The sequence below is a fragment of the Branchiostoma lanceolatum genome, chromosome 8, assembly GCF_035083965.1.
Source record: "Branchiostoma lanceolatum isolate klBraLanc5 chromosome 8, klBraLanc5.hap2, whole genome shotgun sequence".
Taxonomy (NCBI): domain Eukaryota; kingdom Metazoa; phylum Chordata; class Leptocardii; order Amphioxiformes; family Branchiostomatidae; genus Branchiostoma; species Branchiostoma lanceolatum.
The window spans coordinates 15,984,765-15,996,796 of NC_089729.1; the positions used below are offsets into that span (position 1 = coordinate 15,984,765).

Here is a 12,032-nt window from a genome sequence, read left to right on the forward strand (position 1 = left end):
CTGGACTGCTAACAATGTGTAACAGAGAGCCCTGGAAGTACATCGTAGGCTTCTTTCTTACTAAATGAGCGGTTGTTCTAAGATTCTAGTTCCACTTGTGACAGAAATTAGCCTCCCTTCAAAATTTTGTTTGGACGCACTCAGCCCAGCTGAGTGCGTCTTTTCCAAAAAAAGTGCGTCCAAAGACGCACTGAGGTATGCCTGGCGGGAACGCTGATCTACAGTAAATTGATATAAATGTGTAACAAATTTTGATTTCAGACACGGCTTTTAGTGACCCACGGCATCAGCTTCCTGCCGCAGTGCGACCAGATCATGGTACTGGTTGACGGGCGGATCTGGCTGCTGGGGACGTACACCGAGCTCATGGAACAGAACGAGGCCTTCGCCGACTTCATCCGTAACTACGGCAACTTCGAGGACGAGGAGGAAAATGAGGAAGGCGACCCCACAGGTTGGAAGGCAGTTTATATGTTGATGTGCTACAAAGCTAGCATCATGTTGAGGGTTGGAAAATGCCAATACACCCCGACCAATCGATCGCATTGAAACTCAGATTCGAATCAGCCATGACCCGACAAATCGCTTTCTAAGTTTCGCAGACTAAATCTGACAAAACAAACTCGCCAGTGAGATGATGGAAGGTGTCAGCTTCCAAAAGATGTTTTCAGATTGACAATTTTGGCACTTTGGAAGTGATTGAATCCGCCCGCGATTTAACTTCTAGTTTCTTACTTTTCTCTAAACGTTAAATCGCGGGCGGATTCAATTACTTCCAAAGTGCCAAAATTGTCAATCTGAAAACGTCTTTTGGAAGCTGACACCTTCCACCATCTCACTGGCGAGTTTGTTTGGTCAGATGTAGCGTTAGCGCAAGTTAGAAAGCGATTTTTCGGGAAATGGCTGATACGAATCTGAGTTTCAATGCGATTCACGTGATTCGATTGGTCGGGGTGCAACAGAACAAGTGCATGTCCTACCTTTTTCCATGGGTGAATGTGGGTAGATGTTGGTCCACCAGCCTGACTTTGCTCCAAGCGGCCCGCCTGACTGACCAGTCCTAGAAGCTTGTCAGACGCCCGTTAAGTTAGCCAGCCCTGGCCTTCCAAATATTGGTCAATAATATGCAAGCGTTATGAGCCATTCCTGAATGGTAACAGCTGAGAGATTTTTTTATTGAAAAGAAAAAAAGGATTGCCTCCCTGCAAATAGAAATGCATATAAATATGTCGTTTTGATTTCGGGCCAGCGAAAAGTTGGTTTGGGCCAGTAGACTTTATTGATGTAGGACAAATGAATTTTTTTTAAATTGTCCAACCATCCAGATACAATTTTGCTGCCTTGTTTTCTGCATGTACTTGAAGCCCTTTAAACTAAGCATTTAGTCATTTGTTCGAAGTATTTCAGTCAAGGTTTGTACTGTCTTTCCCGCAGTGTACAGTGTACTTGCTTCTACTTTCTTGTAGTGCTGCATTATTATTTATTGTGCACGTACCTGTGTGTGGCTTAGATAGAATAAGCCTCAGAATCTGTTTCTGTTCTTTGCCAATGAAATAACTCCTCCCTGCCGATTTCTGTCCCTGTTTTTATCTCATGCTGAACCTCTTGGCTGTCTTTCTCCATGTGGGTAAGTACACTTAGCTTTTCTGCTGCTTTTTCCATGTTGGCCTTTTTCTGCTTCTTTTGGGTTCTTTACAACGATTACTAAGTGTTAATGGGTTTTTACAAAATTTTTAATTCAATTTTCAGCCTCTATACATACACAGTAGTCATCATACATACTGTATTAAGGAAATTTTGTAAGGCAGTTTCTTGCTGTCTGCTCATAGGATCAACCCAAAGACTTTTACTTCACATAAAATTTAGATGTCTAATTATGATGCTTTTCGTCTGTTGATGATCATGATTCACTTGTGCTTTTACTTGCTGACCTGAAGTCTGTGTGATTTTGTTTGTTGCTGCAGTTTGGAACACACCTTTCAGACATGTTTACCCTCTGCATTTGCATAATTTTTGTTGTTGTTTGCTTTACATTTGGCATAATAGCAGCATTCCTCTCCTTGGTGCTGAAAGTTGTTACGTATTTGTTACTTCACCTCAAGGGAGTGAAGTATTGTTTCTTTATAGTATAAAGATGAAACATAATATTTATTGGGAATCATCATGGCTATAACCAAAGATTAGAATCATATCACAAGGGTAAATGCTTTTATGACACATTAGGAGACTTTTACGTATTGAGTTTCTAAACTATTTTCCATTTGACATCCCCAGTCATGTCCCTTCGTGAAGAGGACATCGGTGTTCTGGTGGATGATGACCCGTCGCTACCAGCACAGAACGTAGAGGAGGATAATCCAATCACCCAGGCTCGAAGGCTTCTAGCCAGGTACGTGTAAAATAAGCACCTGGGTTAATGGTGATGTAAAGCTTGGATAATGTCAAGATGTGAACAAAATTTAAGCTGTAGATTTGTTTTTGTATAATGTACATTCTCCTTTTGATGTATGGACACACTGGTGCAAGGATGATAGACAACAAAGTTTGGAGTAGTTTCACTTATAACTTTTCACTCTGAAGGTCCTCACAGATTCCCAAAAGCAACAGCTGATGGTGGTGTCAGTTTTTTTACTTAACAAAGCATATTGGCATGTGTCGAGAAATCTTACCGTCAGACTTGAAAACTTTCGTTGATGATTTGGAACCGTTTATATTTTGGAAAATGCAGAATTCAGATGTAAACACAAAATATTACAATACCATTGATAGATGCCTATTTTATTTAGAAGTTAATACCGGTAACAGTATTCTGAATACTTATGAAGACTACATGTCCTTGATATTATTTGTGACGTGTTTCATAGACAAATGAGTCGCGACATGTCTCGCGTACGAACAACGAGCATGAGAAGCGACATGTCCTCAGACAAGGGCAGCCAGCGCAGCTTGCACCGCAGTCACGAAGGGTCGCCAGACGGCATCTCGGGAAAGCTCGACGGCATCGCCAAGCCCATCCCACTCAAACGCGTCCTCTCCCACGAGCAGAAGTGCCAACTGCCACAAAAGAAAGACGACAAGGGAGACAAGCTTATACAGAAGGAGGTCGCAGAAACTGGCAGGGTGGGTTAGAATCAACTTTTAGCATCGTGTCATATTCAGAAAGTATCAAATTCAAGCATAGTTATTGTTCTATTCCTAAAAAATTAAGATGTATAATTTTGTACATCTGTGTGGGCAAAAGAAATGTCGGTGTGGCGCAATGATTAGAGCATTGGACTAGGAACAAATAGATCCCAGTTTCGATGCTCACCATGCCCCGACGTTGTGCCCTTGGGAAAGGCACTTTACACAACGCACCGATCTCCCTAAAGAATGGAACAGTGGCGCTCCATCCTGTTCTAATCCTATCTCCATCCTGTTGATTTTCAACATTAGGGTATTTCTGCCAATATTTCCCCAACAAAGCCTACAATTTTGCTCAAAACTGGAAATTTCAGATGTAAAGGCAAGTTGAAGTTGCAGGAGATGTGTGCGCCCCCTCCAGACACCCCCCCCCCCCCCCCCCCCCCCCCCCCCTACACACACACACACACCCTGCAACACGTATCCTGTGGCTGGCACCCTCCCCCCATCCTGCTCTATATTTCTGGGGAGATCACTGCGACGTTCCATGAAGTGACGCCCACCGAGCCTCGTCAACTAATCTGTCTAAAAGTGTGCCAAAAAACACACTATGAATTTGGTTGCCGATGTGCCAACATCTAGCACATTTGCCACCAAGAACTGTACAATTATCAATCAAAATTATTATGTGGGCAGTAAAAACAAAATGCTCTGCTCTGAAAAAAAAGTGAAAATTGTCTTGATCCTCAGGTGAAAACTTCGGTGTTTGTGGAGTACCTGAAATCTGTGGGCATCACCTTGTCTGTCGTCATCTGTCTGCTGTACTGCGCTCAAAACGCCGCCTCCATTTACTCCAACATATGGCTCAGTGAGTGGAGTAACGACCAGCCCATCAATGGTACCCAGGACGCCGGGTTGAGGGATCTCCGCCTCGGAGTGTACGGTGCTCTTGGAATCGCACAAGGTGATGTACAAAAATCTTGATTCAAGCCACGGTGTCAGCATTTTAGTTTAGAAGTACATCGTGTTTTGTACTGTATGTTTGAAATATACAGTCAAACCTGCCCAAGGCGACCACCCGGCGGACCGAGCAAAAACGGTTGCGATGGACAGGTGGTCGCCATGAAGAGGATTCCACTCACATGTTTCCAGGTCGAGGTTTTCAAATACAGTACGTAAATGGATGGAAAATTATGTGAATTTAGACAGCATGACCCCCACCAGGTTCAATTCTGATTGACAGGAAGATCCTAAAAAAATTGCATTTTCCGTTATCGATGTAATAATTGTATACCGCTACATCGTGTACAAATTTTCGTCATAATTTTTACTACAAAACAATGGTTGCCTCGATCAGTCGATGATCTCGCAGCGCCCTCCCGCATTCACATGTTACATTAAATAGTACACACACACACGCACATCATCGAAGTTTTAAGGACTAAGACAGATCCCTAGAAAACGCCTGCTGGTCCCAGCCTTTTTTGGGGCGCCGACCGCTGGATGAAAAGGTCAAAAAGTTTTCGATCTGACAACTAAAGATGAAAACGGAACGGTGTAATTTCGTCGCGCCGCGCCGCCATTAGCTCTGTGCGACCGCATCGAAAGGTAAGTCAGTGCAGCAGAACGCACAGCGTCCAATAAAAGTTTGTGAGATTCATGGGAATAAAAAGAAAATAAGAATTTTAATAAATTTCACCAATAACTAGAGTATTCGTAAATGTTCATACACAAAAGCATCGTGTTTTAGAAAAGTCAGCGCTACGCCAAATCCAGGCCGCCCCAAATCCAAGATGGCGTCGGGACCAAGGAACAACATTTCTCGCCCGATGTTTTGCCCACCGCGAAGTCATTTTTCGGCGGAATTTAGTAAGACATAGACACATTTTTGTTGAAAATACAAGAAATAGGTAGTAATTTCTGTGAAATCTGCCTTTTGACGCCATGCACTACATATTCGTTTTGAAAATTGAGTTTAAACGGAACTGAGTTTGCGTTAAAATTATAAGATTACGATAGGCACAACAACATCACAAACATTTGTCTTTACAATGTTTATAGGGGGAACGTTTTATTAAACACTTCATGGAGGAATCGATGCTATAACATTGCTATTCCATATATTTTTGTCCTTATTTTTGTCCTTTACAGTCTTGAAAACATTTCCTTGAAATCCGACAGCAAAATGATCTGATGTCACCACACGCTTAAAAATTAGGCGGCCGCCATGGGCAGGGATTGTGCTCTGTGCGGTCCCAATTCGTGGCGGTCGCGGTCGCGTTGGACGGGTGGTCGCCTTGGGCAGGCAGCTTAATGCTTGTGCCTATGGGGAAAATTTTCGGGACCGAGAAAAAGCGGTCACCATGGCCAGGTGGTCGCGTTGAAAAGGTGGTCGCCTAGGCAGGTTTGACTGTAGCTTGCAATGCACCCCTGGTCAACAAGATATGATGAAATTATGTTAACGTCATCATTTAGATGCACTTAGACATGCAAAATGACAGCTAATGCAAACCACATGACCACAACTTGGCAATCTGGTTATACATTTTTACCCATGTTGACAAATGTGCAAAATGTATCTATCATTAAATTGACCTAGATATAATGCAAACATTAATGATCTTCTTGCAATTGGTGAATTCTGTAAAGGTTTTTGTATTAGGGCAAAAATGACAGTCACTGTATATGAAATTCAGAACTTATTTGGAAGAGATTATGAAACTGTTGATTGTACAGTAACTGTTGTGTTTGGTAAGTTTTTTTGTTTTTCCCCCAGTTACAGTATAGTTACTTTCTATGGCTCTTACTAAAGATGATCCATATATGTTTGGCCACAGGTCTGTTTTCAATGTGTTCCAGTTTTGCTCTTGCAATTGGAGCACTGTTCGCCTCCACCACTTTGCATGCTAGTCTGATGAACAACATTTTGCACCTGCCCATGGCGTTCTTCGATACCACGCCTCTCGGACGCGTCCTGAATCGCTTTTCGAGGGACATATACACAGTGGACCAGATAATTCCCATGTGCATGCAAATGTTTTTGTACACTTTCCTGAGTACCTTCAGCACCGTTATCGTGATGACCTACAGCACTCCCCTGATCCTTGTGGCAGTGGTGCCCAGCGTCCTTCTGTATCTCTTCATCCAGGTACACAGTGTGCATAGAGCAAGTCACACGTCACCGCACCCAAGCAGTCTTCTCACATCTCCTGTCATTGGCTAATCTTACCCTAGTCTTTCAGGTCCTTCAACGTCTCACTGGATGATGCCTTTTTCTGTGATCTGTGCTACTGCCGCGCCTTCTAGCCATAACTTGCCATTCATCTTGTAGATGCTAAATTCAATGACACACTACTGATCAGTAGATGCCTTTGTGGTTACATTCCCTCTGCGCAGGTCTCGTTGTGATGATGTCCAGTTTCGTCCTTGCTATCGGAGCCTTGCATGCCTCAACATCCTTACATGCTGGCCTGCTGGAGAATGTCTTCAATCTGCCCATGGCGTTCTTTGATACCACGCCGCTCGGGCGCGTTCTGAACCGATTCTCCAAGGACATTTACACCGTGGACCAGATAGTCCCCATGTGCTTGAGGGCGTTCATGAGCACGTTCTTGGGCACTCTCAGCACAATCGTGGTCATGGCCTACAGCACGCCCCTGATTCTGGTAGTGGTCGTGCCCTGCATTCTGTTGTATCTCTTCATCCAGGTACAGAAATGTCCCGAGTACAAGTCACAACATAACTGAAACACACCTCACCACACAATAACAGTCCAGTCCCTACTGCTGTCAATCTCTAACCTCACTGTCGTGTGTTTCAGGTCCTGTAACATCTCCCTAGACTAGGGTAACTAAGTAGAGGTGCTGCCTTCTCTGCCATCCAAGCTGGTGCTGTGCCTTTTTTTAACTTAAGTTCTAGTCATCTTCTTCTAACAGACTAGTATCTGCAGTACAGGGTGGATACTGGTTCGGCTAAATAAGGTCCAAGTCCAAGTTTAGGTCCAGAGATTTAGGTTAAGGTCCGGACCTGAACCTGGACCTGATCCAGTCCAGTTGATGTTTTGTTTTATTAGGCCAATATTAAGCATAGAGAATTAATACTGACATGCACAACTATAAAGGTTTCTTGCTGAGAAAACTTTCAAGATAAACCAGTGTTTGATATTTGAATGTTGCACTTATTTTGAATGCCTTTTTTGTCAGGGGCGAGACTCAAAACACTTTTTATCAAACAAAATAGAAATTAAAATATACTGTCTTGTACTTTGTTCAGGTTTTTTTGGACTCAGGTTTTTGGCTTTCAGTTTTTTTGGACTCGGTTCTTGGATGTTATAAAGGTCTGAATCGGGTTCAGCGAACCGGTATCCACCCCTAATCTACACTCTGCAGTGCTAGTCATACTAACAATTCTGTAGATGTTACTTCAATGTACAATGTAGATGTAGTTTTTTGACATTCTCTTTCCCTTTTTTCCTTCTGTACAGGTGCCTTTGCGATGCTTTCCAGTTTCGTACTTGCTACTGGAGCCTTGTATGCTTCTTCAAAGTTGCATGCTAACCTGATGAACAATATCCTGCAACTGCCCATGGCTTTCTTTGATACCACGCCGCTCGGTCGCGTCCTGAACCGATTCGCCAAGGACATTTACACCTTGGACCAAATAATCCCCCAGTGCATGAGATCGTTCTTGTTTACTTTCTTGAGCACTCTCAGTTCGATCGTCGTCATGGCCTATAGCACGCCCCTGATCCTGGTCGTAGTGGTGCCTTGCATCCTAATGTATCTCTTCATCCAGGTACAGAATATGCTGAGTGCAAGTCACAACACACATCACCTCTCAGAAACAGTCCAATGACTCTTGCTGTCAATGATTCTGACCTGACTGTACGATGAAGTCTTTCAGGTCCTGCAGCATCTAGCTACATGCTGCCTTCTCTGTCATCAGACCAGTGTACATCGGACTGGTCATCTGACTCTTGCCGATCTTGCAGTAGCTGCTTTCTTGTACTGTAGATAGTTTTGTTGTTATGTTTTCTTTACATTGAATGCTTGAAATCATGTATGACTTGTGATGTTTTCAAGTTGACATCTTTCACCACTGAATCTTTTCCCTTTTATGAAAAGTAGTGATCAGATTACTTATTCAACTCTCAGTCTTTTTTCCTTAGTTAAGAAATGTCTTGTATGTTCTTTTCTATTAATATTTGTTCCATCTGCCCATTGTAAACCTCTATTTTGGCATCTATGTTCTGTTTCAAAATCACTAACTGTTGTATACAAGGGAGCCTCAAACAAAAAGGCAGGTTATTCAATGTGTCATAACCTGCCTGAGATGAGAAATGAAATTGTTGTTTATTACAAAAAGTCTAAATGCAAATACTACAGTTGATGATCTAGACTCTTAGGACAATGCTGAACAAGTTTGTCAGTCTGCTTTTAGAATTCCAAACCCTTTTAGATTTGTCAATAGTCTACTGGATATATAGGTAGATGTTGCAACTTGAAGTTGAACAGATTTTGAGTAACTTGCTTTATGTTTCCTTCGACCCATTATGTGGACAAGTCAGTCTAGATTACGGTAGGTGACAAGATGATCGATGATACTCGAAGGGAAAGCGCCTTTTAGTCTTGAAGTTTCCTCTTTCATGTGTAAAGGCACAACATAGCTTCCTGTACTCACTACATGTATGTATTCTTGAATATTTAGGTATGATATTTGCATGCAAATATCTTGATGATACGAGCATGCAAAATTGCCTTTTAGTCTTCCCTCTTTGAATTACTGTAAATGCAGAAATAGTCGCGGTGGTTTTATGTTTGCAGTTTTCGCAGCGACCGTTTCATCGCAAACTTAAAGCCACCGCAAACATTTTTATCCAATACTGTAGCAGTAGGTGACTATAGCGCTGCCGCAAACTTCGAAACAACGCAAACACTCCATTTTCTCCTTAGCGCGAAATAAAAGCTAAACTAACTTGAATGCATTTACGGTACATATTATTATGACTGAAAGTCTTGTTTTTCTCTGGATGCACATAGGTATTTTTTCTTCTATGATGAGATTGAGCTCGGCGTTAGGAGGAGTACGTGCATCCCGCTACCTCCACTCTCTCCTGCTATCCAGCGTACTGTCGCTTCCAATGGAATTCTTCGAGACCAACACGATAGGGCGCATTCTGAACAGATTCGCAAGCGACATATACACTGTCGACAGGGTCATTGCGGAAAGATTGAACGTTTTCCTGCGCTGCCTTTTCGGTGCTATAAGCTGCGTCATTGTTATCACAATGAGCACGCCTATCATTGCGACTGTCCTGCTGCCACTCGGGATTCTTTACTTCTTTGTGCAGGTAAAATTTATGCTTTATCTGAACTATCTAAACACATGCGCGGCTAATACACTATAAGCACAGTAGTGAACTGACTTTCTGTCATTAACGAAAAACCAGTCGTTCTAATTTGTGCATCATTTCAGTGTACCTTCTTGGTACCTTCATTGTTTCATGAATAACAAATAGCAAGAAATTAGAGTACAATGATCCTGTCTGTATTTTGTCTGGAACAAAACAATTGTGATGCCTTTCACTGATCATAATTGTTTCAGTTTACTTTAATTTACATATAGATTGCTGTCTCCTGTGTGCATTCATACATTTGTATGTGCTGTCTCCATTGTACATGTTTTTTTGTTGTACTCCTACATTGTTTCTATATCAGATTCTGTTGTAATTGTGTGCTCTCTTTGTCAAAACAATTTTTGAAGACAAATGAGTTATAGATATTAACTTTAGAAGTTAGTTGTTTTGAGAGGGCAGTTTAGCAACAAATACCAGTTATGGATTGCATACTGGGAGATTCGGATGATGTCAATCAAGATTGACTTGATTGTATGTGCTATCGTGCATCTTGCAATTAACTAGCCATTCTATGCAGATACAGTCCTTTGGTGGTGCAAAGTAGTACACTAAGCCTTGACTGATACATACAGACAGTGCAGACATGTGAAAAATGTTGCAACTTGAACAGATTCTGAATAACTTGCATTGTGTTTCCTTCACCCCATTATTCGGACTATATTACTGCTTCATAAGTCATAAATTATGGTAGATATCAAGATAGTAGAAATCTTGATGATACTTCCATGCAAAATCTGCCTTTAACCTTTCCCTCTTTGATATACATAACTATTATGAATAAAATGACTGTAAAAAGTAGAACTGTTACTAGCTTCCTGTAATAGCGGTGCTTGTCATGAATGTTTAAGGGGAATTTCTTTAAGGTTTGGAATTGTTTCTTAAAGGCACCCAGAGCATTTTATGAGGCTTGAAAACTGGAAATATTCTAGTTGCTGTAATCTTTATGAAATTGATATCTTATACCACTGTTTACCACATTTGCGTGCAGATTTCTTATCAAAAGTGCTCAAAAGCGGCACAAAAATAAGCTAAATGGTGATCTTTTAGTTTCACGCGCCTAGTGTAAATATACCGATACCATAGCCCCGCCCACCTCCGTCGAAATGCAGAAATGCAAAAATAAAACATAGAAATGCAAATATTTGACTGACATGCAGTCACTCTCTCATTGGTCGAACCGCTAATTGTGATGGACAATCAGGATCAGTCTATTAGGGCTTGGATTTTCTATCAGTTCTCACCACACAACGACATCGTATCTTCGCCCATTTGATTTCAATATGTAATGGTAGAGTGTTATTGAAACTTATTATGTGTAGGAATGAGTAGAAATTTGAGTTTTTTTTATTCAAATTTCAAGCCTCATAAAATGCTCTGGATGCCTTTAAAGATTTATTGGACCTGGCTTTGATTAGAACAGTTCTACTCTCCATTACTGATAATGATTTCGTGTTTCGGAAGGGAACTTTGTCAGTGAAATACACAACATTACATTTTCTAACTGAAAGTCTTGTTTTTCTCTGCATGCACATAGGTTTGCTTATGTCCGTGGTGAGATTCGCCATGGCTTATGGAGGAGTACTAGCATCTCGCCGCCTCCACTCTCTCCTACTATCAAGCATACTGTCGCTTCCAATGGAATTCTTCGACACCAACCCGATAGGGCGCATTCTGAACAGATTCGCAAGTGACACGTACATAATCGACTGTGTCGTTCCGGAAAGAATGAACATTTTCCTGCGCTGCTGTCTCCGTGTTTTAAGCAGCATCATTGTTATCACAATGAGCACACCTATCTTTGCCACTGTCTTGCTGCCACTTGGGATTGTTTACTTCTTTGTGCAGGTAAAATGGAGGCTTTTTCTGAAACACACGTGCAGTAAACACACTATATACCCAGTCGTGAACTGACTTGCTGTCATTAACTATAGATCATACCAGTCTTTCTAATTTGTGGTTCACTACAGTGTACCGTCTTGGTGGTTGTTTCATGAATAACAAATAGCGAGCAATTGGAGTACAACGGTCCTATCTGTATTTTGTCTGGAACAAAACAGTCGTGATTCTGTTCGCTGATCACAATTGTTTCGTTTTACTTCTAGGTTGCTGTCTCCTGTGTGCATGCATACTTGTACATGTACTCCTATGTCTGTGTTGTTATTGTGTGCTGTCTTTGTCAAAACAAGTTTTGAAGACAAGGAAATTATAGATAATTTTTATTAACTTGGAAGTTAGTTGTTTTCAATGGGCAGTTTAGCAACAAATACCAGTTATGGATTGCAGCCTGGGAGTTTCGAATGATGTCAATCGAGATTTACATGTACGTGCTAACTTTGTATGCAATGACATCTTGCAATTAACCAGCTATTTGATACAGGTACAGTCCTTTGTAGCCTGTGTTTACACAATCTCTCGCTGGCGGAGGTTAATGACCCCCACCTCTAGGGGACGGTATCCATCAGGCCGGCCGCTAGGAGCGCGATTTAGTCAGGCT

At 41.8% G+C, this 12,032-nt stretch overlaps 1 protein-coding gene across 11 annotated transcripts in view; it reads left to right on the top strand.

Moving 5' to 3' along the window:
- The window catches only part of LOC136439664 (multidrug resistance-associated protein 1-like), a 55,729-nt gene that overhangs the window by 27,415 nt on the left and 16,282 nt on the right, over positions 1-12,032 (top strand). For 4 of the 11 annotated variants that reach the window (XM_066435170.1, XM_066435175.1, XM_066435173.1 and 1 more), the window contains exons 19-22: positions 262-454; positions 2,275-2,389; positions 2,865-3,120; positions 3,874-4,087. In XM_066435170.1, coding sequence (XP_066291267.1) covers positions 262-454; positions 2,275-2,389; positions 2,865-3,120; positions 3,874-4,087 — 778 coding nt within the window. Of the gene's footprint in view, positions 1-261; positions 455-2,274; positions 2,390-2,864; positions 3,121-3,873; positions 4,088-5,960; positions 6,272-6,519; positions 6,831-7,606; positions 7,918-9,161; positions 9,473-11,072; positions 11,384-12,032 lie in introns of all 11 variants that reach the window. The other 7 variants (XM_066435168.1, XM_066435178.1, XM_066435171.1 and 4 more) reach the window with 6 other exon arrangements.